Here is a 26,322-nt window from a genome sequence, read left to right as displayed (position 1 = left end):
AAATTGTTGCAAAAATAATACCAAAGTGCTCTCTTTTTCATTGCATGTTGACTAAGAACATTGGGTGTTATTGCATGTTTTCTACTTCCACATAGTTAAATTTTCTTTTCAAGTTGAGCAATTTCATTTCAAGTTGTTAGAGTAAGAGTAAAATAAAATGGATAGTTGCATGGTAGCTTTGGTAGATGTTTGATAGGGGTCAACACTAGGCCACTAGCATCCTAGCGGCTGGTTGGGAGGCTTTGTGTGGTGATCTAGTTTACTTTCCTTTGAAGCGTTGCATCTATGGAGGTAGGGCCGCTGGTTAGCCTTCATTAGATTCGATCCCCGTCCATCTGCTAACCTTCCATTCTTAGGAGTAGGAGTAGTTGAGTAGCCAAATTTCATGCTTAGAAGAGGTTAGTTAGAGAAGTAAACCAAAACATCGGCATTCTCACCTTCCATCGCCATTCACCCTACATTGCCATCATCACGCCATCAACATCATCTAGCATTCACACCGAACCACCATCTCCATTTTCTCACCAAGATCCAAATTTTTCTCAAACAAGAAAACGTAAGGCCGCCTACGTGATTACCAGCAAATCACATTGATAAAACTGAGCGAGTATCCAACGGTGTAAGGAACATTGGAGTTATACTCATGTCCCATGAGAGATAACTTTTCAAGAGAGGAATTGTGTATTTGATATTCTGTATCAAGCATCCAATTACTAATATGTTATGTAGTGACACAAAACTCGCATCAACAAGACATTAGGCTGGCATTAGCAAAATAGGGAGGATACGTATGGCTCTGGAGGCATTGAGCATTTGTTGGGAAGCATACACACCAGGGACTCATCATTGGTAGCCGTACGACATCTCTAAGTTTCACCATACGGCTCTCCATAACTGGCAGCCCTACGTTGAAGAGTTATAGCATCTATCGTACATAAGCTTATAAAAAGGAATTGTAAAATCAGTGATGTGCCCAAGCTGGAGGCATTTAGGGGAGGAGATGTATAAGGGGACCTATAGCCTACGAATTGGTTCCAAAAGGGTGTACGACATTCTGAAAGGAGGATTTTTGCTACAGGTGTGTAGGCGAAGCATTTCAAAGAAAGGCGTCAGGGCAAGTGAAGCATTTGGTATCCTTCAGGTGGCTTGTATCCGTGCATAGTGGTTTATAGCAAAGAAGGGAAGTCGTACAACCGTATGACATACAGGAGAAAGAATAAAAGGGCCAGCATCCGTACACAAGACAGGAGGGAATTTTTGCAGCTGTACAGACAAGTAACTGACCTAACGGCTTTTATTTTCAGTGAATTGATAAAGGCATAGTAGGTATGCAATCAGCCGAGAAGCAAGCTTGGAGAAAACAACTGGATCAGGATTCAACCATGAACCAAGATGTGCAAGCAGGACCTTCTCAAGCACGGCCACACAGAAAGGACAAGGGCAAGCAAAGGGTAAAAGTGCAGAATCAACCGGATGTGCAAACAACGCCACAGATTGTAATTTTTGAAGGGTTGAATGGATGGGACTGTAGGAAGTGGTGGGATGAAAATCGAAATGCTCACCTCATTAAAGCAAGCATCCATAAGGCACAGGTGGAGTGGGCAATCCGGATGCCACTTTTCTATATCCGAGATTTTAAAGGTGTATTGCGTCCCATGATTGAGGCATATGATAGGCACTCCTGGAGGAGTTCAGTTCCGTATTTGGGGTATGACGTTGTGGTTTCATTTTGGCCAGCTGACTTTACCAAAGTGTTCGGCATTCCAAGAGCGGCACAAGGTGGGAAGAAAATTGACAATAAACCACAAAAAATGGACAAGGAAAGGAAGTTACAACTAGTACACTTGGTGTGTAACGACCAGGTGCAGCAGCAGGCGGATACCCTTATTGGCACTTCGAAGGGAAGAGGGTTGTACAAGTCTGATATTAGAGATGGCCATTGGAAGTGCTTGATGGATGTGGTAAAAAGTAGGCTTATAGGGTCTAGCAGGGTGTCTAACATTTCCTTTCCATTGGTCAGTATGATGAACAGGCTCATGAACGGGAAGGTGTACGACTGGGCTTCTCTTTTAGCCACGTGCATGGATGAGTTTATGACTCTATAGCATAAAACATTCTATATGCCACACTATGCCATTGGACTCTTCTTGGAAGCTACTGCGAGGACGATACCCCATGAGCAGCTAGAAATTAAGCCATGTCCGATGGTACTTGGCGAGCCTTCGGTAATGCAATGGAAGCATTTAGACTCACCTACAAGACAAAAGGGCGTTGGCTAGAAGAGGGCACAGCACGAGGTGGACGAATCAGGCAACACGGATAGTGGCCGCTAGGACACATCTTGTGAGGAGGACAATTCTGAGGATATGGAGGTGGAGCAGGATGAGGAGGAAGATGATGACGATGTGAGGGTAATTTCGGCAACTCCACTTCACTTTCCATGACAGTTGATGACTACACTAGTTACTACTACGCCATCAGTCTCGTCATTTTCAGCTCCGCATATGCACACCATGGCAGATGTTCACATTCCGAGATTCGGACAATTTCGGCATCCAGTGGTGATGACCCTAGTAACTCTTAATCCCAGATCACGGACAGCAGTAGCAGGATTAGTTCCACACTCAGTGCCGGTCCAGACTTCAGTAAGCCAAAGGACAGCATCACCAATAGGTACGCCTAAGGGTACGCAACCTACAAGATCACAGCCTCAGCTAGCGGTTCAAGAACCGACTCCCATACCTGTAGCAGAAAGTTTGCTTCAGCCTCCTCCTGTAGTAGAGCTGGTAGTAGTGGGAGGAGTCAATCAGGGGGGCAGGAGTAGGTTCGTCTAGAGGTGATTGGGACGGATGCAGTAGTCACCATAGAGGACACTCTGTTGGATGAGGATTAGGATGCTGATTTTAGTATTCCAATAGCGGAACCCCAAGTGCCAGCAGGGGAACAGTTGAGTACAGCAAGTCGGGCGAGTGAGTACTTGAGGTGACGGCTACTTGCCCCTGTTGCCAGAGGTCCTTCCATTTAGTGTCCAATGAGAGAGCACACGCAGTTGGAAGCCATTTGGTCAAGCAGTGAGGTAGTTGAGGTACCAACATCACCAAGGGTGGAGGATCAGAGTCCAACAGCAGCAACAAAGAAAGTAGATGAAGGGGTGCTGGTGTCGAATCCTCTACCAGTAGCGGAGGAGAAGGATAAGGATGTTCATTCTCATCTTGCTATCATCACAGAACAGAGCAAGTTCCTAGCAGAGTTAGTGCTTACAGAGTGAAGAAGGGCAGAGGCTGGGCAGGAAGTTCGAGAGACATCCAAGAAGGCTTGGGAGGAGATGAACGATTTACTTGCCACCCAGCAGATTGCATGAGAAGCAGAGTGGACAGCCCTGTTAAGCACAGCTCGAGGAAAGTGCACGAGGAAAGCAGCAAGTGGAACAACAGCTAGCAACAGCGGAGCAACGGTTGGTAGAAGCTCTTCAGGAGAAGGACTCAACGAAGAAGGCTCATGATCAGAAAGAAGTTGAGTGTCAGGAGGTTGCATTGATGCTAAAGGAAGTGGTGGAGAGAACTCTCAAATCAGAGCTGATTTGAAGGTCCAAAAAGATCAAGTGTATCAACTTTGATGCAGCCGGTCTTCATAGTCTGAGACATAGCTTTCTGGTTCATGATGTATAGGTCTATGTTGTTTTTATGGATAAATGTAGTTAGTTGTTGAGTTTTTTTATGTGGTCGTCCGGAGATGACTTTTCTTTTTGGCGGGGATGATGTCGACAGTAAATATTGTATCAGAATGTACGTCGTCAGTATCGAGACAGATGTCGTCAGTATCAGGATGTATGCTATCAGTATCAAGATGATGTCATTAGTAAATACTATATCAGGATGCATGTCGTCAGTATCAGGATGTATGTCGTCGATATCGGCTGACAGGGTGTGTATCAGGATGTATGTCGTCGGTATCGGGAAGGTTCTTGTGTGTATCGAGATGTGTGTTTCGGGAAGGTTCTTATTGTGTAGCCGACATGTTGTATGTGGCCAACGGATACCTTCGGGAAGGTTCCTCGGGATGTATAAATACCCCCCTTCAGGATCATTGTAATCATCAGCATCATAAGCGTAATGTAATATCTTGGCGTATGCGAATATAATAAACATAGTTCTTCTATTCTCATCTACTATTCTGATCCATTGTTTGTATGCATTAATTTCTTTACCCAGTACGGTAAACAATTAGAAGGGAGAAATAAGAGTTGTAAAATTGAATATTCAAATAACAATGGTTAGTTACCTTTTGGAGGGAAATTAGTTTTAAAGGCTTAAACATGTTTGTAACAAGTCCAAACTGAATGGAATTAGTTGGGAAGGTTATTTTACATGTTATATAGCCTGGTCAAGGCATAGGAGCAAGCACAATACAGATTGGAAGCCATATTGTATGGGCTGGTTGTGAGGAAAGCAATAAAAATTCTCTATTTTGCAATTTCCATATGGTTTTGTGATTGAAACTTCATTTCTTATTATATATATGACTTAAGAAAATCATTTAATATATGTACTTCATCTTGGAACATTCTGGTACCATTACTCTTGGAATTCATACCTAGGTTGTTGATTGGAATAAGGGATTTTGCATTAGTTTTGAACAAATTTTGGTTTCTTTCATGAAATGAGGATCATTCTGTGGATCTAAGACTCTGACTCCCATGGAATGATCAATCCCTAACATTTATTACGTTGGGATAACATGATTTTAAAGGAAGTTTGAAGATTTGTAGGTGTAAACCATTGTGAAGATTGGTAAAACAGCAAAAAAGTGGTGCCATAGGTATAGCAGCAGAGAAACTAGCCAAAGGAGGTCATGGTTTTGTATAAAACAGTCAAAGTACTCATCATATACATAGTGTAGGATCAAAGAACGAGTCTTGGAAGTGATTTCTTAGTTGGATTTGAAGAGGTCCTAGGTTTTGGCTCAATTTGGTGAGGGTTTCATAGAGAGCATATATGGGAAGTTGATGGGTTGAAACCAATTGAAGAATCCTTATTTTAGGATCATATTAAGATACTGTACCAAGTTGTAAAGTTGGGGGATAAGTATTCCATGTAGTTCCTTTGTAAATGAGTGGGTTTTTATGCCAAAAAAGAGGCTAATAGTGTAACAGCGGAGACATGGTCCAAAACAACCCCACCTAATCTTTGTATATGTTGTAGAGAAGCCAAATGGGTATTCAGATATACAATTTATTTGTCATATGTTTTTGGAAGGTTTGGAGAAAAATGCAAGAGGACAGCGTTTGAGGGCTAATTGGGGCTTGTAGGTCTAGTAGGCAGAGTTGTTTGGTTTTGCCTTTAGGATAGGCATTTGAAACTTGGTAGGCTGGTTATTTGGGTTGGATTAGAGGATTCAAAGCCCTTAGGGTCCTAAGAATTCATTGGAGAGATCAAGTACTTGACTCGGACAAAATAAGCCTTAAGGTTGTGTTGGGAAACTTGTGGGAAAACACATTGTTTGAGCACTTTTGTCATAGAACTGTGAAAGGCCCACCTTACTTTGCATCAAAGTGGTAGCAGAGCACAGTAGTATCTTTGGGAAGGAAAGTGAGTACATGTCAGAAGAAGGAAATCTTAAGACCTTCGAAGAAGAGGTTGAACAAATGCCTCCAAGTATGACAAACATAGAGTTGGCCAAGCTTGTGGCCCAACAAGCTGAAATGATTAAGAAGATGAAGTTGGAGTTATAAAAGGTGAATATGAGGAAGAATAATACTGGCGATGAAGATCAGAATGATTATGGTGAAGAAATTGAAGAAGAAGAAGAGAGGATACCTAAAGAAGAGATGGATCCCGATGGAACCCAAAATTTTGGTTTCCATCTTTATCTGAAGAGTGCAGTATATGAGCAACATTAAGTTCTTTATAACTCTTAAACTTTGTCACCTCCAAACTTGACCACCTAGAAAGTGTTTCCTTTCAATCATTGTTCTTCTTCTAAGTGCCAAACCGGACTGCTAATACTATAAGTTTATGGAGTTCCCCCTTGTTCTGAAACATGTTTGGTACTTCTCCCTCCCATTCAGCTGTGCAGACATATTTATAAGCAATCTGCAACAGCAACAAATCATTATGGGGGAGTAAAATCTCTGTAACAAGGACTGATATTGCTCCATGGTTGACTAAAATCCAAACTATTTGCTACAGAGACAACTTTATCAGCCTATGAAAGCAGACCAGATTTCTGCTCCTGTCTCTTGGAGATCATTCATTATAAATATGAGATGCATAATCAAGGCAAGGGACAATTGATACAATTTATATTCATTTTTTATCACAATTTTTACATATTCAAGATATATGCACTTTGATATATTGTATTCGTTCATTGGCAAAGGAATGAATTGTTGAACTAAGCTTGTTGATTTAGATCGTTGAGTACGATTTTTCTATTCTATTTTGGAATCTAATTGCATTGGATGGATCATCTATAAGGAGTGCCTTCATTACAATTTTAATTCTAGGATATCCAGCAAGCGTATTTATTTTACTTATTTGCATAAAATTGAGTTAAAATTATTATTAAGTTGTGTCCTTTATAAATATTTTTATTAATTTCTATAAACATTTTAAAATTCGGATAAGTGGACTGGGTTATTATTGCATTTTAAACTTGATAATCATAGGTATTGACAATTATTTAATTGTTTCTAAATCTATGTCTAGTTTGTCTCAATATCAAAGGAGTTAAAGCGCATTCTAGACTAGTTTAAAATTGTGTCCATATAATTGATCAATCGCATCTGGATGATTAATTTGTTTATAGTCAGAGTACATTAAACTTTATAAAGTTGTACGTTTCAACTTATAATATTGACTCTATTTGCCCATTTAATTAAGCATTGGTCTTTATATTACTTTTGATTCATACTATTGTATTTTAAAATTGATAATCATAGATATTGAGAATTATTTAATTGTTTCCAAATCTACGTCTAGTTTGTCTCCATATCAAATAGTTAAAGCGCATTCTAGACTAATTTAAAATTGTGTCCATATAATTGATTAGTTGGGTTTGGATGATTAATTTGTTTATAGTCAGAGTACATTAAACTTTATAAAGTTGTACGTTTCAACTTATAATATTGACTCTATTTGCCCATTTAATTAAGCATTGGTCTTTATATTACTCTTGATTCATAATCCATATGCTGGCAATTGTTTCATTTCTTTCCTTTGAAGAATTAATATATTCATTTGTTGCATTAATCTACACTTATTCTTATTTTAAAAGCATTCGTAAAATCATTTATTATTATCAGTTCATAGTTTGCAACTTAAAAGCTTTCTATAATTCTTACCATTTTGGCCAATTTGCAATAAAAATCTTGGATCTATGTTGTTGTCCAAGATCAGGTGCATCCGCCTTGGCCTTGCAGAGCCAGAAGTGTAGGGAACTCGGACTACACTATTCAGTTCTATCAAGTTGGCTATAATCGGTTGGATATTCAAGCATCGAGTTGGCAAGACTCATAGGATTCCTATCTGCAGTTTTGGGAACCAACATATCCCAAGGACGCTAGAGTGGTAATGTTTATCAAAGCCATCAAAGAAGATGACTACAACGGAAAATCAGACATCCCTATGTATGATGGAAGAATGAATGAGGAGGAACTCATTTATTGGTTCAATTCTATAGAAAATTTCTTTGATTCTGAAGATGAAACAAAAACACAGAGTCAAGATTGCAAAGTCTAGGTTAAAGGGGTATGCTTTGTTATGGTGGGACTATTTACAAGCTGAAAGATGGAAGAAAAAATTGTCTAAAATTACTTCATGGGAGAGAATGGTGGACAAGATGAGGAAGAAGTTCCTTCCAAGGTAAGGTTCAGTTATACAAGAAAATGCAAAACTTAAGCCAAAAGGACATAGCTGTCCAAAGGTATACAAAGGAGTTCCATAAGTTGGATATAAGAGTTGCACATGATGAGGAAGAGGAAGAAAAGGTAGCAAGGTACTCAGGTGGTCTGAAGTTCATAATCCAAGATGAAATAATTTTGAATACCCCTGATGCCATTGAGGAATGCTACAAGTTAGCAGTAAGAGCTGAAGAAAAGATTAGTAAGAGACAAGAAAGGCAAGGTGGAGGAAGAAATCAGTCAAATAGAGGAAGGGGAGGAAGATCCAATGAAGGTCAGGGTCAGAATAACCTTGACAAGGGCAAGGAGCCTATGAATGAGTCAAGAGGAGGACAAAGAAGAAATAACAAATTTGGTGCTGGTAGAGGGAATAGTAGGTTCAGTGGGAAGTGTTATACATGTGGTGAGGAAGGGCATCCTGTCTATAAGTGCCCTAAAAGAGACATAAGAAAGTCTGATAAGAGGGTTAGTATGACACAAGGTGTAGTGAAAGAGGAGAATGAGGAAGATATGGACAAGGGCAAGATCATTGATGTGAAGCCCTATACCAATGGAGAACACCTTATGGTGAGAAATGAGCAAAGGTTGTAGTAACACAAGAAAGAAATTTCAATTTTCAGAACTAATTGCCTAAGGCAAGACTTCCAAGATGATTATTGATTCAAGTTCTTTTGATAACTTGGTTTCGTCAGACATGGTGGACAAGCTGCAATTAATGACATTTGAACACCCTAGGCCATATAGAGCAACTTGGGTGAGTGATGAACAAAATGTTTTGGTGAGAAGACAAGCATATGTAAACTTTTCACTTGGTGAGTACAATGAGAAAGTGACTTGTGATGTAATATGGACAGGGAAAGATCATTGAAGTGAAGCCCTGTACCGATGGAGAACACCTTGTGGTGACAAATGAGGAAAGGTAGTAGCAACACAAGAAATAAATTTTAATTTTCAGTACTAATTGCCTAAGTCAAGGCAAGATTTCTAAGATGATTATTGATTCAGGTTCTTTTGCAATTTCCATATGATTTTGTGATTGAAACTTCATTTCTTATTATGTATATGACTTAAGAACAACATTTAATATCTGTACTTCATCTTGGAACATTCTGGTACCATTACTCTTGGCATTCATACCCAGGTTGTTGATTGGAATAAGGGATTTTGCATTAGTTTTGAACAAAGTTTGGTTTCTTTCATGCAATGAGGACCATTCCATGGATGTAAGACACTGATTCCCATGGAATGATCAATCCCTAACATGTATTATGTCAAGATAACACAATTTTAAAGAAAGTTTGAAGATTTGCAGGTGTAAACCATTGTGAAGATTGGGAAAAGGGCAAGAAAGTGGTGCCATAGTTATACCAGCAGAGAAACTAGCCAAAGGATGCCATGGTTTTGTGTAAAATAGTCAAATTACTCATCATATACATGGTGTAAGATCAAAAACAGGTCCTAGAAGTGCTTTCTTAGTTGGATTTGAAAAGGCCCTAGGTTTTGGCTCAATTTGGTGAGGGTTTCATAGAAAGCGTATATGAGAAGTTGTTGGGTTGAGACCAATTGAAGAATCCTTAGTTTAGGATCATATTAAGATGTTGTACCAAGTTGTAGGGTTGGGGGATAAGTATTCGATATAGTTCCTTTGTAAATGAGGGAGTTTTTATGCCTAAAAAGAGGTTCATAGTGTAACAGCAGAGATATGGTCCAAAACAACCCCAGCTAATCTTTCTATATGTTGTAGAGAAGCCAAATAGGTATCTAAATATACAATTTATTTGTCATATATTTTAGGAAATTTTGGAGGGAAATGCAAGAGGACAACATTTAACGGCTAATTGGGGCTTGTAGGCCTAATAGGCAGAGTTGTTTGGTTTTGTTGTGAGGATAGGCATTTGAAATTTGGTAGGCTGGTTATTTTGGATGGATTAAGGGATTCAAAGCCTTAGGGTTTTAAGAAGTCATTCGAGAGATCAAGTACTTGACTTGGGCAACCTAAGTGGTTCAGGAGCACCAAGGTTTTGGGCTTCTCCTTATTCAATTTTTGGCTTGTAAATGGTCTTAGCCAAACCATTGAAGAATAAGGACTTAGAATAGTCCATGAGGAGTGTCTAAATAGTTTAGGAGGGGTTAGCAAGAGTTGTTGAGTTGTTTTTGAAAATTGGACTCAAATAGGACTTAAGTGAGCAATTGTTGTTTAAGGGTGAAACCCTGGTCAAAGGGGTTGACCATGACTAGAAATAGGTAAAACTAAGTAAAATATCCTTATTAAGTCCTAAGAGATCAAACTGGACACATTTGGAGTCCTAAGAAGAATTGGAAAGCAAAAAGCAAAAAGTTGCTCATGACAACTTTGACAACTTTTGTGCAACTTTGCACATAGTCGTTGTTGGGTAGTTTTTACAACTACCACACATGCAAGAGGCCTATATAAGGCCATGCCATGCCCAAGCCAAGGGTTGGCATTCCTATTGTATGGAGGTATAAGGAATTCTTGAGCAATTTCTAAGCATTTTCACCATATTACAGTTGAAGAGTTGTTCTTTCAAGTTTCAATGAATTGAACTTGTTGATTTCTCAATGTGGATAGTTAGATTATGTCGTTTACTTGTTGAATCCATCAGCAATTTAGTAATCATTTTGATAAGGGTTACAAAATGGTCTGTACAGAGTTGCTTGTAGAAACATGGCTCTAACTTGATTTCCAATGGTCGAAATCTCATGGCCACTTGGAATCAAGTAGAGCATTGTACATATGCTGTAAATATGCATTTTTGGCTTTGTTGGAGTTGGATGGCTGATTTTTCCACCAAGCCCTAGGCGATCCCTAGTGTGCTTGGCAAGGTAACTTGGTGTTTGCAAGAACAAAAGAATGGAGGAGGTGGATTGGTTTGTGCCAATCAGTTAATGATTTATGTAGTCCATAGGGTGAAGGAACCTAGGACTGAATGTGGCCAAGAGTTGAGTCCTTATGATCAGTTCAAAGCACTAGAAACCAAATTGACTACAGAAAACCCTTAAACCTTAAAAATAGGGTCATTTTGGCATAGGGGTGTACAGATGAGTTGAGGGCTCCATGCCAGATGAATCTTGGGGTTTTCCCAAAAGGGTATTAGTATACCTAGTTAGTTTATGGGTTTGTTAGGAAGTTTTTGGAATGAAGGTTCATATTCCTTATTAGAAGGCCTAATTGCGGGCAAAAGGGCTACAAGGAAAAAAGTGGGTTTTGAATAGATCGTTAAGGAGTAGAAACATATGGCCATCAAGAAACCCTCAAGAGGCATGGAAGGACCAATGGAGTCCTAAAAATCTTATTTGTCAGAGAGGGTGCTAACTTCTTTGAATAGCAGGTTAGACAACTACAAATGCAAGGGTGTGTTTGTAAGGGTAGAAGAGTATTTTGAGGTGATTGGTGAGGATCCAAGAGTAAGAGGGATAGGAGAGCGATTATTCCTTGGGTTAGGGTAAGATAGAGACCCTAAGAAGCTAGGAGAGAGAGAGAGAGCCTAATGTAGATCTAAAGGAAGAGTGCTTTTAAGTCTTGGTAGTTTGGATTCTCCCCATCACTAAGCCTTAAGGTTGTGTTGGGAAACTTGTGGGAAAACACATTGTTTGAGCACTTTTTTCATAGAACTTGGAAAGGCCCACCTTACTTTTCATCATTGCTCCCTTTGAAGCTCCAAGTACTATCATGAACCTCTTGACCTTCTTCCTTCCTCAATCACATTGCTACATGCATTAAGTTCTTCCTTCCTTGAATACAACCTCGTATACCTCTTTATTTGTCCTAAACACATTTTAGAGAGAGATGACAAATAATTCATAGAAATAAACTATCCTAAAGGGAAGTACCAATGCTACAAGCCTATGTGATCCACTATTCTACATTAAATTCATGATCATTGTTCAAAGGTATAATCATAAAAATACTCATCTCTTATAGTCAAAGGATAATGCCCTCCAAGTGATATTCATACATCAAGAACCATTGATAGAGTTTTTAACTTCCACCAATTCAATCATTGTTTTTCATGTAGAAATCAGTACTCATAGAAAAGGTCAAGATCTAGAATATCCTCATAAACTAAGGCATGCTCTAGTAGTACATTCTTGTCAATCATTGATCACATCCACTCTTAGAACAATGTCATACCCCATAGACATGAAATATCATATATGTTTCTTAGGAATGCCTTTATAATCCCAATGCTTGGCTGCATTAGAGCCTCCTCGAAATTTGTCTCTTCTCCTTGCCACCTATGCAAAATATTGGAATATAAAGATGCATATCCCAGTATTCCAATATTTGTCACATTCGTGTCTCATCACAGAGATCAAACGTTGGTCAAAGATTTGCATAGGGATTAAGAATAGTGCCCTCTAGACGATACCCATACAACAAGGACTATTATTAGAGTTTAAGCCATCTCTAACTTCCACCAATTTAATCTTTTCTACTCTTGTAGAAATCAGTGCTCAGAGAAAAGGTCAGAATCTATGACATCCTCATAAACTAAGGCATGCTCTAGCAGTTCATTCTTTCCAATCATTATCACATATACTCTCATAACAATGTCATACCCCATGAACATAAAATCTCATCTATTTTGCTTAGGAATGCCTTTATAATCCCATGTTGGGAAAGATTAGAGCCTCCTTAGATTTTGTCTCTTTTTGTCACCACATATGCTGAATATTGGAATGTAAACATGCATATCCCTGTATTCCAACATTGGTTACTTTTGTGTCTCATCATGTAGATCAAATGTTGGTCAAAGATTGGCCTAGAGAGTAAGAAATACCCAATACTACTAAATATGAGTTTTAAATTTTACCAGTCAATTATGTTGATGAAAGATGCTAGATATTGGTTGAATACCATGTTGATTTGCTATTCTTTACAGGTGTCTATATAATATTCAATTCATAATTATAGAAGCCTCACACATATATGATCAAACAACCTTAGTGAAAAAATTGAATGAATGCTTCATAACAATGTAAAGGGAGAATAAATGTAGTCCAGATAAGAGATAAAAGTTCACATACCATTTTTCAAGATATTCAATTACTTTGGCTATGATTAATGTCAGAAGATGAGACAACACTAAAGGAAACAATCATCGATGGCAATTTCCATGGGATGCTCTTAGAAGTGATTCTACCAATAGTTTAAACATCTTTGATATGTCAATGCAACATGTATTTTCACATCAACTTTAGGAGCCTAAATTAAACATTCAAAAAGACCAATCATTATCCACGATACTACAAAATTTCAATATCACGTCAAATTGATTGTGTTGAATCTATAGGAGGAAACATAATTGCTCAATACAATGGTTTCAAAAACTTAACATAATCCTTCACAATAACAAGAAATTATAAATTACAATTTTATGATGCCTTCCTCTTATGCGATCAAATGCTAAGAGCACTCAATCTGTAATGGATAACAAATGATCTCCAAATGATAGTTACATATTCATATTCCTCCATCTAAACCCCATACCAAATGGATCTGTCTTTGGGACTATTAACTATGTCAGATCGCACAATGATTGTTGAGTACACCTATTCCTCTTAGTGATTGTTGATAATATATTGATGTTATCAAAATTGTTCTATTCCTGTTGTCGCTACTTGGCCTCTATGTATATTCTCCAATTGACAAATATATCAACAATTTCCGTATGTGTCATATGTAAAATTGAATATACAACTATGTTTGCAATGATTAATTCCGACAGTAGATAGTGGCTTCTGATTTATTCTATTTTTTATATTTATGTAGCTAATGAATCAAAGATAAAAGGTTCTAACTCCCTAATCCCATGATATTGTTTGTCCTTTATATATGGAAAGGGACCAAATAATATAATTGCCGACATAATTTATTAATACAATATTATGGCCATCTCCACATTGAGCAATTAATATTAATTCCAGTATGATGTTCACGAAAACATATTCATCCAAAATATAATGGGCTATTTCCCCTGCAAATAATTAATTTTGTGGAAGCTTTTCCTTGTAACAAAATCTTAAATATTAAACTTCGAAATATGGATGCCAACCACTTCACTTGTCAAATAAACAAACATCCATTTAGAGTATATATTAACACAAAAGAAAAGCGGCAAATTCGGGAGTTGTTTTATGTCAGATTGTGTAGTTGATCATTTGGCTCTAATCCCATGTTAGATTTACAATGCTGAAATAACCACAGGTATGGAATTTCCCTTCCAACTGTAAACTAAAGACTATCATCTCCCTCAAGTATCAGATTAATCTGAATAATATAATTTACTTGTTATATGTCTAAATGAGATCACAGATCTTGTTGTCTTGTTACATATATGCAAGGGGTGCCCTTTCACCAAGGGACGCCCCTCTTATATATTAATATAATTGTATATTAAATAATTATATTAAAATGTTATAGTATAATATAAACAATTTTATTTATCAATATAATAATATTATCACAATTATTATATTGTCATATAAAATAATGTCAGCCCGAAATGATAATGTTGTTAATGCATGTGAATGAGTCATATCAGATGTTACATTGTCATTGATGTCAAGCCTTATTTGATGAGACATTATGCTAATTCAATAGACTTAGAGTGTCATATTATTTGATTGATTAAGAGGATTTGAAGAAAGTATAATGATGTAAGTAATGATAAGTGTATAATATTCAATGGGCACTCAAATGAGTTGGACTATGACAATATAGTGTTGATTTGATTGTTTTACACATAGTAATGAGAATCGCCCAAAAATCACCTGAATCGGCGATTCTGCAACCCGATTCATCCTGCGCGATTTTTTTTGAATCGTGAATCGGTATCGCCGATTTCTGGGCCATGAATCGCCTGAATCGCCGATTCAGGCGATTCATGTAAAAATTGCCAAAATCGCCTTAAAAAATCGGCTATGAATCGCCCACGGCATGTAAAAAGGGAAGTTGAAATTTTTAAAAAAATCACTTGTTTTTTTCACTTTGTTTTTGACCTATTCTCTTTGTTATAACCCTAAAGGGACTTCTATTTGTGAAGCATGAGTAGAAGAGAGGAAAAGTGAGAGAGAAGAAGAGAAAAGACAAGCCATAGGTTTCCAACCAGCAAGAAGGAGGAGCACCAAAGAGATCAGCAGGCCATTTGGGGAGCCCATCAATTGCTTTGGGAGCATTAAGGAGCCAATATCAACACTCCTCAACTCATTTGCAAGAGGTAAGTGCTTATTTTTTTCTTGCATGTTAGTGTATTATGCATTTTTTGTTAAATTTTTAGTGTATTATGCATTTTTTGTTAAATTTCTATAGTTTTCAAGAATTTTAGTGTAAATCTTGAATGTTCTTTATTTTTACTAAGTTGCAAGCTAGGGTTTGTTGTTTTCTAATTTTTATTAGCTTCAAACTTTGATATTTTACATGATTATTGCAGCAGCCTTTGCTCTCATTTTTCGCAAATTCCAATGGGTAAAAAAGATGAATGTTGGAAATATAATGAAGAGTTTCCTGGAAGAACCAAATATCAAACAAAATGCATGTTTTGTAAAGAAAAAATAACTTCCGGGGGTATTTATAGATTGAAATTCCACATTGCTGCTATACCTGGACATGATGTTACAGTTTGCACTCACCAAATTCCTGAGGCAAAACACACTTGCTTAATGGCATTAGAAAAATTTGAAAAAGAAAAAGCAAATAGGAAAATGCAAGTTGAAGGGTTAAGGGGTATCGGCTCCCATGTTCTCGGATCCGCAGCCGCATCCGTAGGTTGTGTTGGAGAGGGTTCTTCTAGGCCTCATTTTTATCCTAGTTCTTCTACTCGTGCTACTGCTAGTGCTAGTCAGTCACATACTGAGACAGAGTCCCACATCAACCTATTGCAGCCTAGAGTGCGGAAAAACAGAATGGATAGTTACTTTGTGCCCCGCACTACTCCTGGCTCCCAACCCACGCTTGAGGGCATGGGTTTGAACAAGGAGATTCACGATGCTACCAGAAAGGAGATATGCAAATTTTGGTACTTTTGCAACATTCCATTTATTGCAGCCAAGTAATTGATTCTTTTCTCTTTGTTTTCTTTAAAGCTAAAATTAAAAGTAAAAGTAAAACTTTAATTATATCTACTTGTTTTATAATTTGAGTCTTTGACATCTAAACTTTTATTTGTGACAAGGCTCCTTATTGGCAGAATATGATAGATGCGGTTGCTATTTGTGGTCCGAGGTTTAAAGCCCCAATTGAGGCTAAGTTGAGCGGATACCTCCTAGATGAGATGGTAGAGGACATGAGGGTTGACCTCGAGGAGAACCGAAAGGAATGGATTGCAAAGGGTTGCACCATCATGACTGATGGTTGGACCGATAGGAGGAATAGAACACTCCTCAATTTTCTTGTATCCTGTGGAGGTGATTGATCATTCTACTTTCTTACATACATCGTAAATTTTGATTTGTTGAATGCTAATTCGTTAATGATCCATTTAATATTATAATTCGTTGTTTTGTTACTTGTAGGATATACCATGTTCATAAAATCCATTGATGCTTCCGCACATGTGAAAAATGCCACATATTTATGTGAGGCTATTGAGGAAGTTATAGCAGAGGTGGGAGAACAAAATGTGATCCAGGTGGTGACGGATAATGCAGCAGATAAACTTTTAACTTTGCAAGTTTTGAAAATAAATTTATTTGAATTTTGAAATTTGAGTTTCTAATTGACTTAAAATTGTTGTAGGTAAACTTTTGATGGAGAGGCACCCCACCATATTTTGGTCCCCTTGTGCGGCATACTGCATTGACCTCATGTTGGAGGAAATTGGCAAACTTGAGTTTCTCAAGTCATGTGTGGAAAGGGCAAAAAGCATATGCAAATTCATTTATAATCATGCATTTGTCCTTAGCACAATGAGGAAGTACACAAAAGGCAAGGAGTTAGCTCGCCCAGGTATCACGAGGTTTGCCTTGAATTTCATCACCTTGCAATCCTTGTTGACATCAAGGGATGGATTGAGGAGCATGTTTGTTGGGCAGGAGTGGATTTGCTCTTCCTATGCTACGACCACTGTAGGGTTAGATGTGGCGGATTGCATATTTAATGAGGATGGTTTTTGGAAACCCGCTAGAGAAATCCTTAAGGTAAATTTATTGCAATTTAACATTTAGTATTTTGCTTTTACTTTAAGTTATATTATTTTATATTTAAGTTTTGACTCAAATTTTTTGTTTTACTTTATATGTAGGTCACTGAGCCCCTTGTAGCTTTGCCACGAACTGTTGATGGGGAGAAGCCCTCTATGGGCTACATTTATGAGGGCATGGATAGGGCCAAGGAGGCCATCAGAGCCCAATATGCAGGAGTGCAGGAGAGGTATGGCCCTATTTGGGACATCATTGATAGGAGATGGCAAAATCAGCTCCATCGACCCATCCACGCAGCAGCTTACCATCTGAATCCGGCATTTCATTTCCGTCCTGAGTTCAAGGCAGATGCGAAGGTTCTCACTGGCTTATACACAGTGATTCAGAGATTGAGTAGCGATGAAAATAGCGCTGCTGCGATTGTTGAGCTAGACCAGTTCAACAATAAGGAGGGGCCACTTTTCTCTGGCAGGATGGCCATAAATGCTCAGACAACACTACAGCCAGGTAAAAATTAAATAATATATTCAATGTTCATGAATCTAGATTCTAAACTTAAAGTTGATTATATAATGCATTAATTTTAGAGTTGTAATCTGTAAATGAGACTAATTGTTTTTGTTTTTTCCTTATTTCAGATAGATGGCGGCAAATGTTTGGGGCCACAACCCCAAACCTTCAAAAAATTGCCATCCACATTCTGAGTCAACCGAGCAGCGCTTCTGGATGTGAGCGCAGTTGGTCCATGTTCAAGCACATCCACTCGAAGAGGAGAAACAGGTTGACAGTGCAGAGGTTGAATGATCTTGTCTTTGTTCATTACAACTTTCGTATTAGGATCAGACAGATTTTGGGCCCTGACTCCTCTCCGATCATTCTAGAGGAGATTGATCCAGAATCAGAGTGGATCACAGAGACCATGGACCCAGTCTTCACTGAGGAAGACCGTGCGTGGGTTGACCAGGTGGATGTAGAGGCTGAGGCTATGGCCAGGGCAAAGGAGGCAGCTAGAGCACGTTCAGGCATTGGTAGACACACACGCGCACGCACAGACGCAGGCCCAAGCGACGTTATTCATGAGCCCATTGCCCATGCAGGGGACATGGCTCGGCGGTCCTCTAGGACCTACCTTACACGCCTTTCTCATAGGCAAACTGGATACTCAGAGGCTGAGGTTGAGGCTGCAGCAGAGCTAGAGGATGATGATGAGGATGATGAGGCTTGAGCTGGAGCCTTGTTTTTATATTTTGTTTACACTGTATAGATATTGATAGTGATACTGAATCACTGATAGACATATGTTTCAAACTTTCATGGATCTTCATCTTAGATTTATACATACATTTATGATTTGATGTCTTATAGATCTTCATGATTTCATCTTACTGATTCTATGATTTGAATCATTATGATCATTTGATTTTTATTTACTTCAGCTAGCATATAATTTACATTTTAATACATAATGATAACATAGTTACGTATGTGATGGATTTTATGTTTCATGTTTATGTATGTTAGATTCTATTTGATGATGTTATAGTGTTTTTAAGTTATATTCAATAAAGGGTGCATGAAATAAGTCTTAAATTGTTAAAATCTTTACATTTAAAGGGTTTTTTCAAATTTGCCGATTCATCGCCGATTCACCCCCGATTCACGATTCGATTCGGCCGTGCCGATTCCGATACAATTCCGATTCACGTTACTTTGGTTTTACATGATATGATTAAGTGTTGAAATCATGTATATTCAAATTATGAAGTATTGAGAAGAGAAGCCAATCTAGTTAGTAAAAGAAGAATTTGAGTATTAACCAACCTACTACAGTTGTTACCCAACACTTATGAAATATAAAAAAAGTATAGTGTTGACGAGCTTAATATTCACCAAGCAAGAGATAGTGTTAACCTAGTGTGGAAAGGGGGAACAAAAAATAAAAGATGGAATCCAAGGCCAACATATGATAAAAATAAAGAATCTTTGAGAAGTTTTAATGATAAGGACAAAGTTAGTTATAAGATCAATGGCTAGAGGAATTCAAGAGAGATCTAATGAAGGAGTTTTACTATTTTCAGAGTTTTACTTTATCCAAGCAACTAGATTCAACGAACTTGAGCTGAATGAAGATCTAATGGATGTGTTTAAGTGGCAAAAAGGATGGATTAGATGGAGAGATGAAGAAGAGAGATAACTAATTAAAGGGTACTGTGATATTCATTTTTGCTAGTCAAGTTGAAGAATTTGAAGAAGTTGATAGCCAAAGGATAACCGAGTGAGTTGCATTGTGAAGATCAAGCAAGAAAAGTGCTAAGTGGATGAATTGTTGAGTGGATCATTCATAAAGGATTAGAAGAATTGATAGAGAAAAGAGATAGAGGGAAATAGAGATCTAAATAACCAAGGTAGTGGATCAGTCATAAAGGATTAGAAGAATTGATAGAGAAAAGAGATATAGTGAAATAGAGATCTAAATAAGCAAGGTAGTGCTAAACCTAACAAATCATTTCACTATTATATTTTAAGCTTTGCAGCAGAAAATATCTAAACTGAGTGGACCTAACAATCTTACTAAAATTCTATATAGTAACATTGAATAGTAATGTTTTCAAGTTTTTTAAAGAAGGCCACTCTATAGAAGTTTCATGGAGTGATAAGGTCTAAATGATCTTTGGTGAAAATCCTCTGACAAGGTCACAAGTAATGATGTGTATGTACCCTTTAACAAGGTAGGCTGCTAACAGAGCTCACTTTAGAAGAGTAAAATTTTTGTGAATGTTTATTGTGTTGCATGTTTACTATCTATTTTTGCAACTTGGTAAAAATTGAAAGTTAACTCTATTATTTGGTAAAAAAAGGGAATGAAGTTGACAACTTATTGAAAATTATTTATCAATTTAGATCTTAATGGCTGGTATGTTTATTGAGCTAGTGATCTGAAAGTATAAGAGTTTAAGTCTTCAAAAATTCATTTAAAGGACTTGTGGATCCCTGATTCACCCCTCACCTCTCAATTATCTAACACAATAATTATAAAATAAAATTATATTATCACATAATGATATAGTTATATTATTTCATAATAATCATAACCGTTATGATGTTGGCTTGTAATTTCTGGCCACAGTCATAATAAAACCAACAATAATAATGTATATGTGTCCATATTAAGATATATTATTGCTTCTTATCTAAAGATGAAAGGGGCTATAATATTTTCGAGGGGCTTGTCTAAATCCAACCAATAATATTATTCCTGCGTTACCCAGGGATGCGTCTATGACCTAAAAGCCCCTGTCCCCATACTAGAAACATTTGAGGGACATGGGAACGGCTAGCGGGCGTCCCCACCTTGTCACCCCTTTCTGAAAATCCCCAATAAACATCCCAAAAATTTGGGACTTTAGAAAAAAAAATTTAGGTCTTTCGTATGTCTTGGGTTGGGGGCGCCTTGGAAGATTACATAGTGGACTATTTACAAGGTGTTGGGAAAGTCTGAAAAGTACATTGTAGACCTAGAACATACATTCTTATGCCATTTTCTAGCAATACATCAGTACTTGGTTGTCTTGGGTTGCTCTGGGTCCTTTGTGGAAGATATGGTGAATATTGGAAATTGCATCAAGATATTGTCTTAATATAACAAACCTATATCATGATCATAACTGTATAGAGGACCTTTTTGTATTAATAGAAGATATAGTGAATATTGAAAATTGTATCAAGATATCATCTTAATGTAAAAAACCTATATCATGATTAGAACTGTATAGAGGACCTTTCTGTATTAATATTAGTCCACTTACAATGAATTGGAAGTGTAGTTTCAGAATTAAATGATAGTAGTGTATTTCAATTTGGAAGGTGGGTTATTGTTCATGTTGCTATTGAAAAAGAATTCTAGAGTATCTTCTTGGGCATATTTCAAATTTTTATTTTATTATTTTTATATTAGATGCACATTGACAATAATTCCAAACTATGAATGCATTATTGCATATTGAGTTTTGAGTTGGATTATTGACTTGTTGAAATGTTGTATGTTTTAATGGCATGATTAATCTGTGTCTTCATATGAATGTAATGCATATATGCAAATTTCCCTATATATTTTATGTTTTCCCTATATTTATATAGCCATCCCCATATGACATTCTTAGACTCATTATGTTCTTAGACTCAATCATTGTATCTTTATCCATCTAGGTTAGAATATAAATATTAAATCAGAAGACATTACATTCTAAAACAAGTAGATTAAAGCTACCATGAACACTCTCTTCCGTAGATTCAGTTTGTAAGTCAAACTAATAAACATTTGATGTTGGATAATTTTTCCTGGCCTCAAAGTAATTCAAGAATTCTTCACTATATACTCATGTAAATGTTGGCTTATTTTAGCCTCCTACATGAAAAGTAGTTACTAAAATATTTTAGTGCCTAACGTTTATTTTAAACTTAAGTGATTTACGTAGACATAGTCATGTTTTGCAAATGAGGGGACTTTGGATGGTCAATTACTATTTACATTTTATTTTTATTATGCCAAAGAAAAAAGAATATATATATATATATATATATATATATATATATATATATATATATATATATATATATATATATTTATTTATTTATTTATTTATTTATTTATTTTTTATTTATTTTTTTATTTATTTATTTTTTCTTTATTGTTTATTGAAAAATGTCAAACATACTTGTCATTACATGTACAATTCGAGCTTTTGTTTCTCTACTATTGAGAAGTTTTCATGCCTAGTAAGGAAGCAACACCTTGCTACCTGGAGTTTGATCTACACAGCAGCAGCTCCATAAGGAGAAAGGTATGAAATAGACAAGTTTTCCAGCTGCTGTTTACTCATGTGCATCCCCACATAGATAGAAATGAACACAAGTTAAAGGTACATTGCAATAGGAGAGGATAAGGCTTGGCTTAATGCAAGAAAGAGTTTTTTAAAGAATCCCATCCAATTCTCCCCCCACATTGCCGTTGTTGCATATTTACCTCCACATCTTGTGAGTTAAACCACAGTTAATGCATATGCAAATATTAGAATCTGTTGCCGGATAGTCTTCAGCAAATCAATGGTGAAAAGGAAAGAAGCCAGAAATGTGACAAAGGAGACCATAGTGACCATGATAGACTCACCTAAGAAACCAATAATTTGCTACCACAGTCTTGAAGGCGGAATTAATAAATAAATTGTGAAAACTTGGAGAGATATTGTCACAGTGACAGTGAGCAGAAATTTGAAGAGAGATTATGCCAATGACAGTCCCAAATAGGACAGTCAAATATCAAAAGACTTTAACGACAATACGCTGGAAGAAATAACAAAGTTAAAGCCATGATAACATCTTGTTCTTCAAAAATCAAAAGGAGGTGTCAAGTGATTTTCGTTTGGTTGAAACTGGTGTCATTGGTAAATAAGAATCAGTCATGACATGATCAAAGTGTAGATGGTTTGTTAGAACTATCTGCCCAACAACATCAACAGAACGCAATATCAAAGGTTACTGTAGATGTCAATACGCACAGTGAGAACAAGGAAAAGGATACATAGAATCACAAAGTATGCAAGTAATCTTATAGCTGAAGAAAGAGGACAAAGATGCAGTTTAGTATACCTACAAGGAACTCTCATGTTTTAAGGGTTGACGAGAATCTATAGTTCAATATGAAAGAGACCACCTATGATATAAGATGAAGGTTCTAGGCCACAAAGATGGCCTGCACAGTAGTAGGTTTGTAAGAATTAGTGAAACACATGCTTGTTTTACAAACATTTTGACGAGTGCAATAATGGGTGCCACTGTCATAAATAAGGGTACTTTATAATTTATCATAGACATTATTGGAGGAGAGTTACAAATGCTGGAGACAGTAGACTTTGCTTACAAATCTGCAAATAATGGCTTCAAATAAGATTTATGACCTTGGAGATTTGCCATAACTTCCATTCAAGAGTTTTCAGACTCTCTTGGCAGTTCTAAGGGGACAATTCTAGCAACATCATTCAATGTGGGGATCCAAAATAGGGAAAATATGAATTTCAAGATCAAGTATGAGCTAGTCATGTGGTAGTAAATCATAAGAGACCTACATCAAGAAATGTGTTCGTGATAGTGTTCAAAGTGAAAAGTTTGGCAATGTATTAAGAGACTTGGCACAAGTTTGTATGTGTAATTATAAAAAGTTGTACTTGCAGCATGACTGGGCCATTGAGACTACCATAAGGCATAGTCATGCTAAGTATAGACACACAACATTTTATGCAAGAAAAATTTTGTTGACATAAACCAAAGGAGTTTGAAGGAGCTTGAACTATCTGAAGTGTGGAAATGTTAATGTCAATACACAGAGACAAACAAAGATTTCAAAGAGGCAGTCATATAAGATAAATAAGATTGTTTGAGGACAATGCATAGTCCATAACCTGTGAATAGGAATGTCCCTTGACAAAATAGTCTTTGCAGAGGCAATCTATAAGAGCCTCAGATAAAAAAATGACGCTTCTTGCAAGATATGACAGTCATGGCAAGATAAAGCAAGCACAGACATACAGGTGCTCATATCATACATACATTGTGAAAGCATAGTCCCAAGATGCAGTAAAGAACACATGTATAAACAGCAGTAGATTAATAAAAAAATCAAGATCTTCAAAAGAAAAAGGTACAGCGATAAGAAAACATGTGACAATCATGAAAAAAGAGATGACACCAAAAAAGATACTAAGTTGTAGCAGTACTTACATGGGTTAGAATAAAGACATTAGTCAATATAGAATAGAAGTAACCAATCTAAAGATGGGATGAAAATTAAAAGTTTCATTGAATGACTAGAGCTAATGCAAAGAAAGTCTCAAGACAATATTAAAGAGGATGCCTGTGGGAAGATGAGCAAGTATAAGGCACAGTTTCGTATCTAGCATAGAAAGAAATGAGAGGAAAAGTCAAAGTGTCATAATGACAATGCAATCAAGAGAGAGGAGCTCCAAAGTGAAGTTGTTTTAGATGGAAAAGTATGGTGTAAATCAGATTGAATGAAAAGAGAGAAAAGGCCTCTTCATTGTTAGCATTACATAAAGCTTGTATAGCAGTGATGAAAGTAGGTTATGGAAGTGCTAAGATCAAGTTTAAGAATGTATATACATAAGCAAGAATGGACAACATATGACTGTTGCAGACAGAAGAAAGGGAGATCTAATCAAACTATGAAAGAAAGATCATCGGGTCGTAATGCAAATTCTAGGTATAAGGACATGAACTTCAATAATGATAAGCATGAAAGAGGGATACTTTTGAGTTTTCCAAGGAACACAACAAGATTTTATGACAATGAAGAAAAAGGGCTGATGCCAGTTATAAAGATGGAAGGATAGTCATATGGAGAGGGCAGGTATTAATGGCAGTAGCATATGCGCATTAGTTTGGTGACTCAAACAACATATGTTAGCATCTGACAGTCACATGGAAAGGGAAAATAAATGAGTATTAAAAACCTATTAACCGTTGAGGGGCATTCATGAACCTTATCAGATATCATGAGGGTTCATGATTCAGTTCAAATCCATTGGAACCCATGTCCTATCTTATTCTAAAAGAAACTTTGAGAAAGTCTTTGGTCTTTATGAAGTAGTAACAAATATTCCAAGGATTTCAGAGATATAGGAGCCAATAAAGAAGAGAATGAAGAAGTCACCTTCTATCATATTTTATACAACTCAAGAGAAGCATATGCCCTGTTTTCATGCTCATTCCCGAGGTAGGGAAGTTTGAAGATGGTTTATGATTTCATAGAATGAGGAAAACAATTACAAGTGTCAAAAGCAGTTGGAGTGAAAGAGACAGAAGGTGGATCTTTGTGCAACAATATAAGAGCTAAAATGAAAGATGAGCAAAATGAGACAAAGTCAAAGTTTTCCTCTTCATTGCCACTAGGAGCTTTTCAAGGAAAATCATTGGAGAAAAGCGGTTGATGTCCAAGTAGGTTGAGTCAGTATTCAAAAACATTTATCAAGTAATTATGAAGCCCCTATATTCTATCATACATGGAGGATAACAAAGGGGAGCTCCTATGGGTAGAAAAGTAAGTTCTTATTGTTGGAATCTTTGATTCTAACTTAGGAATTCTTTCCAAGCATGAAAAGGACTGCAACTTGTTGTAGTTGGCGTATATGAAACTCATGGAAAATACCTTTTCAGTCAATAACCATCCATTTTCAGCCTTCTCATTAACGGTATTTTGTGCAATATTATGAATTACTCATTTTTTCCTATGATAATATATCTCATCCTTGATTTTTTATCTGATTTTCTTTGCCTTTATATAGAGTGCATCTTTTTGTAGGACAAGGTTTGTGTTTATCAGATTTATGTCATTTTCAAAGGTAAAATATTTCATTCTAGCAATTATCATGATTATTAAACTTTTCTATGAAATGTTTATGTAGAAAAATGCTATCTTTTGAGTTGTGTATGATTTATAGGTTCTTTGATAACATTGTGTATCATTATGCAATTGCAAGTCTTTAAGATCTTGGTGCATTGCCCATTACTTTTAGTTTTGTTTCAATCCATTCCTCTCCTCCTTGGGAAGGCTTTAGTTTTGAGTCTAAGAGTGCATTAGTAGAGATCAAGATACATAGAGTTTTCATTAGCTAAAAATATACAATTTAAAAGGACCATATAGATGTACCAAACTATGAGAAGCTCTCGTGGATTACAAAAGAATAGCAGTCAAGATAGCCTAAATCATAGTGACAGTTAATATGTAAGAAGAGTTTGATAACAAGACACAAACACCCATGGTAGTAGTGAAATGATAGTAAAAACACATGCTTTTGAAGGTGGATATTAAAAAATTAAAAACATGATGATAATTGTATTATCAATGAACTCTTAAATAGAGTTTAGAAATGCTAATAATTAAGATGATGTCTTAAAATAGAACTGAATGAGAAAACTTAAAAGAAAGCCTAAATGAACATTAACTAAAACTAGCTACATATAGCAAGAGCCTATGAATATTAAAAATATCCTAATACCCTCCCTTAATGGTCATTCTATCAACTACACCAAGTTGCCTCTTAAACTTGATAAAATTGTCCAGATTGACAAACTTGGTGAGAAAGTCTACAATGTTGTCCTCAATGCATACATACTGCAACATCACAGTTCCAACATCGACAAGATGGAAAATGCAGTGCCAATGAATATCTACATGCTTTGTTCACTCA

The 26,322-nt window shown here is 36.6% G+C and overlaps 1 protein-coding gene and 1 long non-coding RNA gene across 2 annotated transcripts in view; one reads left to right on the top strand and one right to left on the bottom strand.

Moving 5' to 3' along the window:
* Positions 1-26,322, bottom strand: part of LOC149551606 (uncharacterized) — a 150,795-nt gene that overhangs the window by 45,559 nt on the left and 78,914 nt on the right. The gene's annotated exons all lie outside the window — the stretch shown is intronic.
* Positions 16,114-16,623, top strand: LOC149551607 (uncharacterized). Its single transcript, XM_089789519.1, has 2 exons — positions 16,114-16,327; positions 16,436-16,623. The coding sequence occupies exons 1-2, from the start codon at positions 16,114-16,116 to the stop codon at positions 16,621-16,623; spliced, it is 402 nt and encodes a 133-aa protein (XP_089645645.1).

Source organism: Cupressus sempervirens, chromosome 6 (genome assembly GCF_028749045.1).
Source record: "Cupressus sempervirens isolate cs-2001-9-10 chromosome 6, ASM2874904v1, whole genome shotgun sequence".
Lineage (NCBI taxonomy): Eukaryota > Viridiplantae > Streptophyta > Pinopsida > Cupressales > Cupressaceae > Cupressus > Cupressus sempervirens.
Note: the sequence above shows the minus strand (reverse complement) of the source record. Positions and strands in the feature narration are given on the sequence as shown.